This window comes from Apium graveolens, chromosome 7, assembly GCF_009905375.1.
Source record: "Apium graveolens cultivar Ventura chromosome 7, ASM990537v1, whole genome shotgun sequence".
NCBI lineage: Eukaryota > Viridiplantae > Streptophyta > Magnoliopsida > Apiales > Apiaceae > Apium > Apium graveolens.
Window position 1 is genome coordinate 212,236,225 of NC_133653.1, and position 14,354 is coordinate 212,250,578.

General features: G+C 35.2%; 1 protein-coding gene across 1 annotated transcript; it reads right to left on the reverse strand.

Annotated features, from left to right (window-relative positions):
* Positions 1-2,950: 2,950 nt before the first annotated feature.
* On the reverse strand, positions 2,951-13,874 carry LOC141674445 (uncharacterized). Its single transcript, XM_074481154.1, has 2 exons — positions 13,563-13,874; positions 2,951-3,508 (listed from the first exon to the last, which is right to left on the reverse strand). The coding sequence occupies exons 1-2, from the start codon at positions 13,872-13,874 to the stop codon at positions 2,951-2,953; spliced, it is 870 nt and encodes a 289-aa protein (XP_074337255.1).
* Positions 13,875-14,354: the final 480 nt, after the last annotated feature.

Consider the following 14,354-nt stretch of genomic DNA (forward strand, 5'->3'; position numbering starts at 1 on the left):
ATTCGACACATACTTCTATCTACCCTTCGTTTCACCCAAATCCGATTAACGGATTGAAAGATACGCAATACACAAGTAAATATCGAATATACAGACCGAAAGTTAACCAACAAGTCACATATAACACATAGCACGTCACATAATCAATAATATATCATTTATAAATAAATCTCGGGTCATAAATAAGCTTTCTGGTATTTAAAATGCTTTTTTTAAACATTTTTCGGAATTAAAATGGGTCGTTAGATCAATATTGGGGTAATAAACAGGGTTCGGTTGGCCAATTCTGGCTTCAAAACAATTTCATTATAATTATCGAGCCTTGAAAACAATTTAAAATAATATTTTAAAGCTCGAAACTATTTTACGAAATTTTTAAATAATTAAATCTAATTAAATAATTAATTAAAATCAATTAATAATTAATTAAATCAATTAATCAATTAATTTTTGAATTAATTGACTAATTAATCAATTAAAAATTAACTGAAATTAATTAACTAATTAATTCAGATTTATTTTTCAATTAAATATAATTTTTGGAATTAAAATAATAATTTTTGGAATTTTCAGAAATTAAAATCAAATTTTTATAATTAAAATAAATAGGAAATATGATTTTTGAATATTTTTAAAACAGGAATCCTATTTTTGCAAATTCTGGAAAGTTCAGGGACCTAACTGTTTCTTCCCCAATAATTCAGGTACTAAACTGTAATGTTACAGGGGTCGCCGGAAAAACTTCGGGGATGGCCGGAGAATACATTCCCGGCATCCTCACCCCACCACAAGCTCCAGATATGATCTTCAGGCAACCAGGAATTGATTCATGCAATCAAAACATAACAATCATCCCTGTTCTGGCCGGAAAATGGCCAAGAACATCGCCGGTTTTCGGCGAATATCGGGAATTTTCAAAACACAACTCCCTTCGATTCAGACATCCTCTGTTAACGAGCTATATACCAATCGATTGCAAATTTCATAAGGAACATAATCCACTATAAATCAATAGCTAACAACCCCTAAATCAAAAACCCTCAAATTTCAATTGAAAACATTCATATAGGTTATAAACCCTAATTTCAAAATTCAAAAATCAAACTCAATTTTGAACATGTTATTGAACTCCAAATTAGACGTATGACATATGAAAATCATCAGGAAAACAAGCTCTACAACATGCAAGCATCAAATCATACAAACAATCATCCGAACAAAAATTCATATTTTTCATAAAATTAATTCGAAAATAAATAATTTTTCAGAAAATAAACCTTGATTTCTGCAGTGATTCAGGACACAGAATCTGATAGAACACCTCAAGACCTTTGGATTGAGTACTCGAGCTTTTCAAACGGACTCCGGTAACACCTCTGATTGTTGGTTTGATTCTCAGAAAGGTTTATGAATATATGAATTTTCTCTGGAAATTTATATAATTACTGACTGCAAATGATTTTTGATACGTAATAAAATACGGTAAAGGCTATTTATAATTACGGAAAATTAGTATCCCGTTGGATCATTCCAGATATAAAACGGTACATTTATTTATAAAAACTGATCCAAACGGTATCGGTTTTCGGGATAATTATCCAAACCAGTACAATTTGTACTGCGGTCTTGGTCTCAGTGCCTGGTTACACGTACTACGGGGTGATAATTGGGATAGTTTAATAAAAAGCTCTCGTTTATCGAAAATACGAGTTTTATTGATTTACCGAAACGAATATTGTATCGAAAATGTTGCGCCGGGACCCGCGCAGGACAAACCGTACGCCGGATCGAAAAAGTCGAAACATGGAATATGCTCGGAATATTACAATTAGGTTAGGAAGGAGTTCTCGGAAGAGTTTCGGGTTCCAAAAACGTAACAACGGATGACGTCGATTGGTTCCGGTTTTTATAAAATAGATTTTAAATACTCGGAAAAAGATTTTATAAATTTCATATGATCCTTATAAATCCATAAATCAGCATAAAAATAATTAGGAAGATATGACAATTATCTATATTTTATTTTGGACATATAAAAATTAAAATACTCAATTAATAATATTTTTAAACATCCAAACACATATAACACTTAACAATTAATTCACAGAATAGATATTGAACACATATATTAATTATTTATTTAGAAAAAATAATTACACGATATATCCCAGATATTACAGACTTTATAAGTCCTGAGCAGCCACAGACAGATGATAGCTTGGATGCTCTCTTCAAATCTCCTCAGACTGATGATCGTATCCTGGATCTCAGCAATACCACTCCTCCTGCTTCTCCCGTGAAGGATGCTGAGACTTCTGCTGATGCTGAGAAGGGAGATGCTGAAAAGGAGCAGGGGAAGGAAGGCTCCCACATGGAGGAGTAGTGTTTTCAGTTTTTATGTTTGTTGTTCTTTTTAACTTATTGTAATTTGAACTCATTTCCCTTCGGGGATTATTTATATTTTATCTTAGTGGTTTGTTTGGTTATTTACCTTAGTTGTTTGTTTGCTCTTTTTTGCCATTTGTCCTGAGTACTTGTACTATTGTGTGGGAGTTAGATAGTTTATTCGCCTTTCCATAGCTTTCCCTTTCATTTTTCCATACTTGTACTAAAATAGATAAACAAACTCAACCATGCATAAGGAACCAAACAATTCTAAGATAATTTTATGTAAACTTCATAAATTATAATCTCTTGGGATCCATCCCTTACACAATTCTTCGTAGAACTAGAGTTTGAAATAATAGTCTTATAAAACTAACATGTGAAATCCTAAGCAAGCAAAGCTTCAAGGCGCTTTTCAACCTTGTTACCACTATAGTATGTATAAGCTATAGGTAGTAAACCTTCAGTTTTGTGCATGCCAAGTCCGGGGTATTTCTTCCCCATCCATGGTTTCCAACTTGTAAGTACATCTCCCTTGAACGCTCTTAACTTTATAAGGCCCTTCCTAATTTGGGGAGAGCTTACCATTCTGCCCTACTCCAGAGGCTTCCACCTTTCTTAGAACTAGATCCCCTTGTTTAAAGAATCTTTCTTTCACCCTTAGGTTGTAATAAAAAGAGGCTTTTTTCTGATATTCCACGATCTTTGTGTGTGCTGCATCACGTACTTCATCTATTAAATCCAAGTCTAACCTTTTCCCTTCCTCATTTTCCTCAGCGTTGTACACTTGAATTCTGGGAGACGAATGTGATATTTCTAAAGGAACTACTGCTTCTTCCCCATATGTCAACATGAATGGTGTTGCTCCTGTAGTAACTCTACTCGTGGTTCTATAAGCCCGGAGTATTGGCAGTACTTCATCCACCCAAATGTTTTGGGATTTCTCAATCCTCTTCTTTAAACCATTTAAAATGATGTGATTTGCAACCTCTGCTTGCCAATTAGCTTGGGGGTGAGAAATGGAGTTGAACCTCAAATCAATTTCGTTCTCTTCACAATACTTTCTGAACTCTTCATTATTGAACTGTGTTCCATTGTCGATTACCAAGATTCGAGGAATTCCCTATCCGCACATGATGTTTTCCCAGAGGAATTGTGCAACCTACTTGGTTGTGATCTTGGCTAAAGGTTTAGCTTCAATCCACTTAGTAAAATAATCAATAGCTACAATTAGGAACTTCCTTTGTGTCGTGGTCATGAGGAAAGGCCTAAGTATATCCATCCCCCACATGGAAAAGGGGATGGGATAGTTGATGGAAGTCAACATCTCGGGAGGTTGTCGAATAACCCGTGCATATTTCTGACAATGATCACACTTAAAAAGAAAAGGGGAGATGGTGTCCCAGGTAATAACATTACACGACCGTCGAGAAACCGCCCCTTTTATATTCGTTTCCAACTTCCAATCTACAACAACTATCATCTCTGGCCAATAAAAGCCTAAACGGGTTATCTTATGAGCCGGTGCTCTGCCCCCCAAGTGTTGCCCACATATACCTTTATGTACTTCTTCGATGGCCATGTGTGCCTCATCAGGCATGAGATATCTTAAGTAAGGAACCACATAAGATCTTTTATACAGAATTCCATCGATCAAGGAATACCTCAGTCCTCGAACTGTCAATTTCCGTGCTTCAATCACATTATTTGGCAGCCAGCCAGTTTGAATGTGGGCCTTAATGAGATTTATCCATGATGTCCCCAGCCCTATAGGGACTACAAGCTTAACATCAATGCTCTGTGTTTTTAAAATACGGAAGTATACGCTTCCAGAACTTTTTTCTATCTCTAATGAAGCGAACTTAGACAACGCATCTGCCTTAGTATTTTCCTCCCTTGGAATTGAAGGGTTTTTAGCACATAAACGCAGCGAAAACGTAAACTTAAATCTTAAAAAAACCGAAACCCTCCGCAGGATCCATGCGAAAAATAATATTTAATTCGTAGTTTAGTATGTTTACCTTAAGAAGCTTTACATTAATGGAAAGATGGAGGTCTTTAATAGCGATCCAAGAACCACGAGCGGAGATCCTTAGCAGTTGCTCTTCAAGTGTGAAGCACTCCACCGGTATCCACCAAGACAACGATGTAATGGAGAAGGAGGAGGTGGAGAGAATTAGGGTTTTGTAAAATTTTTAGGTTGAGGCAAAAATAGGGTTTATAATAGTATATTTATAAGCAAAATTTTCAGCTGAAAATTTTCCCATAAAATATTATTATTATTAACCCTTTATTATTCTCATTAATAATTAAAATACCTTTTAATTATTAATCCTTATTCTAAACACTTTAGAAATAATTCTCTCTCTAGATTTAATTTCCAAAAATTAAATTCTTAATTAATAATATTAAGAACCTTTTCTTAATTAATTTATAATCTATTAAATCTCATTTAATCAATTATTAAATTTGCCAATTAATTATTTATTTCATAAATAAATAATTATCAGCCATTATTAATTAATTCCTCCACCATTAAATTATTCTCTTTTATGGTGTGACCCTGTAGGTTCAATATTAAGCCGATAGTAGAAATAAATAATAATAAAAATATTTTATCATTATTTATATAAATTCTCTAATTCATTAAATATGATTAATTAATCATATATATTCTACATCGTGAGGGATACTTCTCAGCATATCGCGACTATCCGGCTAATACGAATTCACTACTTAGAATACCAAGAACCTATTCAGTGAGTAGTTACCGTACAATTAATATCTTTTACCCTGCAATGTCATGATTAAATATAAGGCATGGAACTTGTGTCAAGCCTATCTTATTTAATCACTTTCTTTCCCATTCACTATGCTTAGTTCTATTTAATGTAAATTAGAAACTCCTTTCTAATTTCTTTCACTCTGGCCAGAGATTTCTGAACTAACATAAGTGGATCAGCATTGAACATTCTCTTCCTACACTGGAAGGGGTAGATCCTTTATTGATCATACACTATCTTCGTGTACAAATTCCTATACCAGTAGAGCCCTTATAATTGTCCCTTGAGACTAAGAACTAAACCAAAGCATAGTTCATTGTACACAAGATGACTATGATGACCTTAAGTCTAAGAATACTTGTACAACTATCACTATGTGAACAACTGCTGACACGTGAGGGAACTCCATCAGTTGTTCAGCTGTGTGAGTCATGTTCAGTGAACTTATTCTATAATAAGCACCTACATACTAGCTATAGTGTCACAAGACAAATGTCTATGAAAACAGACATCCTTCATAATGAAGAAAGCATAGTATGTACCGATCTTTGCGGATTATTAATTACCAGTTAGTAATCCAACGACTAGGAACTATTTAAGTTTAGAGTTATCATCTTTTAGGTCTCATTATTATGATCTCATCACAATCCATAAAAAGCTTTACTCTAAATTGTGGTATATCTTATTTAAACATTTAAATAGATAAAGCCCACAATAAAAAACAAAACAAGTCTTTTATTAATATCAATGAAATCAAAACAGATTACATAAAAGTTATTCCTAAATCCTCATACATGATTGGACTTAGGACATATCTCTTTCAATCTCCCACTTGTACTAAAACCAATCACTCTGGTATCTAATACCCATCTTGTCTTTATGACGATCAAAGTGACTTTGAGAAAGTGGCTTTGTGAGCGGGTCTGCTACGTTGTTATGTGTGTCATCTCTCTTGACGTTGACATCTCCTCTTTCAACAATCTCCCTAATCAGATGAAAGCGCCACAGGACATGTTTGGAATTTTTATAAGACCTAGGTTCCTTGGCTTGTGCTATTGCTGCGTTGTTATCACAATATAACACAATAGGATCTTCAACGCTAGGAATAACTCCCAACTCAGAAACAAATTTCCTCATCCAAACGGCTTCTTTTGCAGGCTCACTTGCAGCTATATATTCTGCTTCCGCTGTGGAGTCAGCCGTTGTAGACTGTTTGGAACTCTTCCAACTAATCGCACCACCATTCAGAGTAAACACGTACCCTAACATGGATTTGCTATCACTTTTTGATTGAAAACTAGAGTCAGTATAACCCTCTATTTTCAACTCAGATTCACCACCAAAAACAAGAAAAATGTCTTGAGTCCTTCGCAAGTACTAAAGGATGTTTTTCACTGCTTTTCAGTGGTCTTCACCTGGATTGGACTGATATCTGCTCGTCACACTAACTGAATAAGCAACATCAGACCTTGTATACAACATCGCGTACATGATAGATCCTATTGCTGAAGCATAAGGAATCTTACTCATACGCTCTCTTTCCTCAGGTGTCTTAGGAGACATTTTTTCGGAAAGGGACACTCCATGGTTCATCGGTATGAGACCTCTTTTGGAGTTTTCCATGCTAAACCTTTTAAAAACTTTCTGGATGTATGTACCCTGGGTAAGACCTATCATTCTTCTAGATCTATCTCTATAGATCTTCATACCGAGAATGTAGGATGCTTCTCCCAAGTCCTTCATGGTGAAGTTCTTTGATAGCCATACTTTGACTGATTGTAGCATCGGTATATCATTTCCTATAAGAAGTATGTCATCCACATACAATACAAGAAATGTTACCGCGCTCCCACTAACCTTCTTGTAGACACATGGTTCATCTATGTTTTTAATAAAACCAAACTCTTTGATTCTCTCATCAAAACGGATGTTCCATCTACGAGAAGCTTGCCTTAAACCATATATGGTTTGCAGCAGCTTATACACTAGGTGTTCATTTCTCTTGGAAAGAAAACCCTCTGGCTGTGTCATATACACTTCCTCCTCAAGTTCCCCATTGAGGAAGGCCATTTTCACGTCCATTTTCCAGATCTCATAGTCGTAGTAAGCAGCAATCGCAAGCAAAATCCGAATTGAATTTAACAGGGCTACAGGCGAAAAAGTTTCATCAAAGTCAATCCCTTGCCTTTGTTTGAATCCTTTTGCCACGAGCCTGGCCTTATAGGTCTCCACCTGGCCATCTGCTCCAATCTTTCTCTTGTATACCCACTTGCACCCAATAGGCTTAACACCTTCAGGTGCTTCAATCAGAGTCCATACTTGGTTGGTATACATAGATTCCATTTCGGATTTCATGGCACTATGCCATTTCTCTGAGTCAACACTACTCATAGCCTCATTCTAGGTCACATGGTCGTCATCATCAATGATTAACAACTCATTTCCATTCTCAATGACAAGGCCATAATACCTCTCAGGTTGGCGAGACACTCTCCCTGTCCTACGAATGGGCTATTCCACAGAAGGTTGTTCAGTCTGAACAGGTGTTTCCATTTGATCCGTAGTAGTTTGTACTTCTTGAACTTCATCAAGTTCAATTTTGCTCCCACTGTTTCCTTCAAGGATAAACTCCTTTTCCAAGAAGGTAGCATGTCTGGAGACAAACACCCGATGATCGGTGTAAAAATAATACCCCAAAATCTCTTTAGGATATCCCACAAAATTACATTTTACGGATCGAGATTCCAGCTTATCTGGGTCAACTTTCTTGACATAAGCTGGACATCCCCAAATCTTAACGTGTTTAAGACTCGGTTTCCTTTCTTTCCATATCTCATATGGTGTTTGAGGAACAGATTTGGAAGGCACCTTATTCAGTAAATATACTGAGGTTTCCAATGTATAACCCAATAGGAATACTGGAAGATTCGCATAGCTCATCATGGACCAAACCATGTCTAACAAAGTTTGATTTCTCCTTTCAGATACCCCATTCAACTGTAGAGTATATGGAGGAGTCTACTGGGAGACTATACCATTTTCTTTGAGATAATCTAGAAACTCTCCATTCAAGTATTCACCACCTCGATCTGATCGAAGAGTTATAATACTGTGTTTGGTTTGTTTCTCCACTTCATGTTTATATTCTTTGAACTTTTCAAAGGCTTCAGACTTGTGTTTCATCAAATACACATATCCGAATCTAGATCGATCATCTATGCAAGTAATGAAGTATGAAAATCCACCCATGGCTTGCGTAGACATTGGTCCACATACATCTGTGTGTACCAATCCTAGCAAATCTGCAGCCCTCTCTCCATGTCCACTAAATGGAGATTTGGTCATTTTACCCAATAGACAAGACTCGCATGTAGGATATGATTCAAAATCAAAGGGGTCAAGTAACCCTTCCTTATGCAATGTCCGCAGTCTATTTTCACTAATATGACCTAGCCTACAGTGCCATAAATAGGTCAGATTTTCATCATCTCGTTTTCTTTTATTAGTTTGTTCAATCTGAAGTAAATCATGCTCTACGTCTTATACATACAGACCATTAGTTATAATACCACGTCCATAAAGAACATTATCTCTAAGGATAGAACATTCATTATTCTTAATAATAAATGAAAAACCATCAAAATCCAACATAGGGATCGAAACAATATTCCTCACAATAGAGGGAACGTAATAACAATTATTCAGAATAATAGTCTTACCCGTAGGCATATGTAAACTAAATGATCCTACAGATATGACCGCAACCCTTGCTCCATTGCCCATACGTAGAATCACCTCATCTTTTTCAAGAGTCCTACTTCCCTTTAGTCCTTGCAACGAATTGCAAATATGAGAACCACAGGCGGTATCTAATACCCAAGTAGAAATTTGACCTAGTGACATATTAACTTCGATCATGAACATGCCTGAATCAGAAGCGGTAGTCTTATTAGCCTTCTTCTTCTTTAATTCTGCAAGGTAAACCTTGCAGTTCCTCTTCCAGTGCCCCAACTTGTTACAGTGAAAACAAACAGCTAAATTAGGACCAGTCAACTTGTGAGCATCTAGTATGCTTCGGAGTGATAGTGCAGAAGACATGATGAATATAATAAATCTGTAAATGATAAACACATAACAATACTTAGCAAATATTCAATTTCATTTCAAAACACTATATGAATCGGGTCTTTATTCATAAGTGTCTCCCACTAGTTTATCTAATTTATTCAACCCCTAAGTGAAAATTAAGCATTCATAATTCTAGTGGGAATAGGGATCCTACATTCCATCACACAACCTCGGCTGTGGCACGAAACGTTATGTGATGTTCAATAGGCAGACAACTCTTGTCAATTACATCTTATGTTATTCCCTAATATAACTTTAGCCTCTTGAATAATTGAGTCACGGCTGTGGTACGACAAACTTAATATTCTAAGTCAAGTCTAACCCAACATTTCATACAATTGAATCAGTCTCCAACGGCCCACGGCTGTGGCACGTAACGACCTTTAGATTCTAATTCAATGTACACATCTCTATGTAATAGACAAGTATTTCTTATTTCGAAATCAAAGCCCTCGGCTGTAGCACGAAAAGACAATGATTCAAAAATAAGAACTACTTTCTACCATGTTGGAAGGCTTTGACCGACACAAGCCCGTTGTGTCATTGGCCAATTACTACTTGATATTATTTAATTTTAGAGGGATTATATTACGTTACAATCATAATCATATTATAAAGAGATTCTTCCTTTTAAATTAAATATTTCAAATCAATAATCGATAATCAGATGATTCCCAGATCGGGTGGAGCATTGTCAAGAGGCGTCACTTAATAACCCTTTCTTACAGATAGAAATCTATTGTTGACAGAATCATTCTTTCTCTCAATATTGAAAATTCATATTCAATTACGTGTTTCATAAACACAAGAATCTCATGATCGTATTCATAATATTTATATTGAGGTCATGAAACAATTTCACTATACTAGATTGTCTAACAAACGCCTTATGTCAATTAAGTTCACCTAAATCTATCATCGCATGGTAAACATAGGCATATATCTCATATATAAAATTAAATAAACAAGTAAATGTAAAGTGCAATAAAGTAAATGTGTTTGGTTATGGCCCCATCCTATGTGATCTTTATCAAGCTCATGATAAAGATCAAGGTCAATCTAATATGGTGATGGAAATAAATACAACTACTTATTACATAAGTCTTCTTCTTTGTATCACCTCCATTGGATAACCTTCTTGAGTCTTTAATTACATTACATGATTGAAAGTAAAACTAATCTAATGAACTTACAAGAATAACTCGAGTTACATTCGAGATTTATGATTACAAAGATTGACGACATGCAAGTCGTATTTAAAACCAAAACCAAAACCATTACACTAAGGTCGAAAGGCCATAACCATCCACCATGCTCATACAACACATAAAAGCATGTTAAAACACATAATCTGATCTTAACATATCATATTATCCATGATCTAATCATAAAAAGAAAATATGACAAAAATCAGAAAAATCAGAATCAAATCAGAAAAACAAGAATCACTATTTACGGGCAGTAAACGACGTCAAACGCCTTACAGACGAGTCGATAACTTTAGCTATCAGTTTTGTTCAGACGCTCGTTTACCTATGGAATAGGGTATTCGTTTGCGTAAATCGGACACCAGACCCAGATTTTAGCAAATCTGCAACAGCCAATTCAGAATCCGTATCTAATATGATTCTCATAATTAGAACAAACATAAATCATGTATATATCAGTATATATACATATTACATAATCATCCTATGATTATACAACTCACATGAATATCATATATTCAAAACCATAGATATATAAACATATTATATCAACATCAAATCATGGCGAATCACGTACATGCTCATATATCGAAAACAGTTAAACACATAAACGAATTAAAAACTTTTCGCAAGTAGCTCTGATGCCATTGAAGGGTTTTTAGCACATAAACGTAGCGAAAACCTAAACTTAAATCTTAAAAAAACCAAAACCCTCCGCAGGATCCATGCGAAAAATAATATTTAATTCGTAGTTCAGTATGTTTACCTTAAGAAGCTTTACATTAATGGAAAGATGGAGATCTTTAATAGCGATCCAAGAACCACGAGCGGAGATCCTTAGCAGCTGCTCCTCAAATGTGAAGCACTCCACCGGTATCCACCAAGAAAACGATGTAATGGAGAAGGAGGAGGTGGAGAGAATTAGGGTTTTGTAAAATTTTTAGGTTGAGGCAAAAATAGTGTTTATAATAGTATATTTATAGGCAACATTTTCAGCTGAAACTTTTCCCATAAAATATTAACATTATTAACCCTTTATTATTCTCATTAATAATTAAAACACCTTTTAATTATTAATCCTTTTTCTAAACACTTTAGAAATAATTCTCTCTCTTGATTTAATTTCCAAAAATTAAATTCTTAATTAATAATATTAAGAACCTTTTCTTAATTAATTTATAATCAATTAAATCTCATTTAATCAATTATTAAATTTGCCAATTAATTATTTATTTCATAAATAAATAATTATCAGCCATTATTAATTAATTCCTCCACCATTAAATCATTCTCTTTTATGGTGTGACCCTGTAGGTTCAATATTAAGCCGGTAGTAGAAACAAATAATAATAAAACTATTTTATCATTATTTATAGAAATTCTCTAATTCATTAAATATGATTAATTAATTAATCATATTTATTCTACATCTGAGGGATACTTCTCAGGATATCGCGACTATCCGGATAATACGAATTCACTGCTTAGAATACCAAGAACCTATTCAGTGAGTAGTTACCGTACAATTAATTCCTTCTACCCTGCAATGTCACGATTAAATACAAGGCATGGAACTTGTGTCAAGCCTATCTTATTTAATCACTTGCTTTCCCATTCACTATGCTTAGTTCTATTTAATGTAAATTAGAAACTCCTTTCTAATTTCGTTCATTCTGGCTAGAGATTCCTGAACTAACATAAGTGGATCAGCATTGAACATTCTCTTCCTACACTGGAAGGGGTAGATCCTTTATTGGTCATACACTATCTTCGTGTACAAATTCCTATACCCAGTAGAGCCCTTATAATTGCCCCTTGAGACTAAGAACTAAACCAAAGCATAGTTCAGTGTACACAAGATGACTATGATGACCTCAAGTCTAAGAATACTTGTACAACTATCACTATGTGAACAACTGCTGACACGTGAGTGAACTCCATCAGTTGTTCAGCTGTGTGAGTCATGTTCAGTAAACTTATTCTATAATAAGCACCTATATACTAGCTATAGTGTCACAACACAAATGTCTATGAGAACATACATCCTTCATAATGAAGCAAGCATAGTATGACCGATCTTTGCGGATTATTAATTACCAGTTAGTAATCCTACGACCAGGAACTATTTAAGTTTAGAGTTATCATCTTTTAGGTCTCATTATTGTGATCTCATCACAATCCATAAAAAGCTTTACTCTAAACTGTGGTATATCTTATTTAAACATTTAAATAGATAGAGCCCACAATAAAAAACAAAACAAGTCTTTTATTAATATCAATAAAATCAAAACAGATTACATAAAAGTTATTCCTAAATCCTCGTACATGATTGGACTTAGGACATATCTCTTTCAGGAATGTGCTCAACATGGCATTCATCGAACTGAGTCTTCAAAGCCCTTACCAAGCGGACTTACTTAGACATTGTATCATCTCTTGCCTCAAACTCTCCCTTGACCTGGGATATGACCAGTTTTGAGTCCCCACATACTTTCAAGTTCTTGACCCTCAATGTTTCTGCTAGGCTAAGGCCAGCTATCAGAGCCTCATATTCAGCTTCATTATTTGTAGTTGGGAAGTATAGCTTCATAGCATATTCAATCAGGAACCTATCTGGGCTTTGTAAAACTAGCACTGTTCCACTTGAATTTGTTTTTGATGCTCCATCAAAATAGAGAACCCACTATTCCTTCTCTTTAACGCCCTTTTCTTTGTCTCCTTTATCATCTTCTGTTTCTTGAGGTATAGTATCTTCCTGCCCCCCGACTTCTTGGTGAGGTATGGTACATTCTACCACAAAGTCAGCCAATGCCTGGGCTTTTATTGCCGTTCGGGGCTTGTACTTGATGTCGAATTCTCCCAATTCCTTTGCCCATTTAATCAACCTCCCACTAGCTTTGGGATTATGAATGATGTTTCTTAAGGGCTGATTTGTTAACACTTCAATTTTGTGAGCCTGAAAGTAAGGACGCAACTTCCTTAAATCCATCACCAAGGCTAAAACAAACTTCTCAATAGTTGAATAATTCAACTCAGCTCCATGCGGAATTTTACTAACATAGTATACAGGTTTCTGGACTTCAAATTCCTCCTTAGCCAATACAGCACTCAAGGCATTTTCTGAAACGGTCAAGTATAAGTACAAAGTTTCATTCAGAGTTGGCTTGTCCAACAACGGGGCTTGAACCATATATTTCTCCAGTCCTTCAAATGCCTCATGGCTTTCCTCAGTCCATTCAAAATCTTTAACCTTCTTTAGGGATTTAAAGAATGGCAAGCACTTATCTCCGGATTTGGAAATGAAACGTCCTAGAGTTGCAACTCTTCCAGTGAGTTTCTGAACGTCCTTTATGGAACGTGGTGATTCCATGTCTAGGATAGCCTTTATTTTATCAGGATTGGCCTCGATTCCCCTCTTAGAGACCATCAAACATAAAAACTTTTCAGATTCCACTCTGAAAGCACACTTGCAGGATTTAACATCATTTTGTGATACCTCACAACCTCAAAGGCTTCCCTTAAATGGTTATTTGATCATCCCTTAACAAACTCTTGACTAACATGTCATCAACATAAACTGTAATAAGCCCAATTTTTGGAAATTTTTAAAACCCTGATGAATAGTAGCTTTTGCTGATATTGCTGATTAATAAAAATTGTCAGACCACCCTATGAAGGGGTTCTTTAATGGATACTCTGAGATCATATTAGCACTCCATAATGTATATGAGGGTATGTAAAGATCGCCAGAATTTGAATTCAGACACTTTGATTTTTTCCCGAAAATCCACCAGATACCGACATAATTAAGTATAAGGTAACATGATGAAAAATATTTCAATTCAAGGAT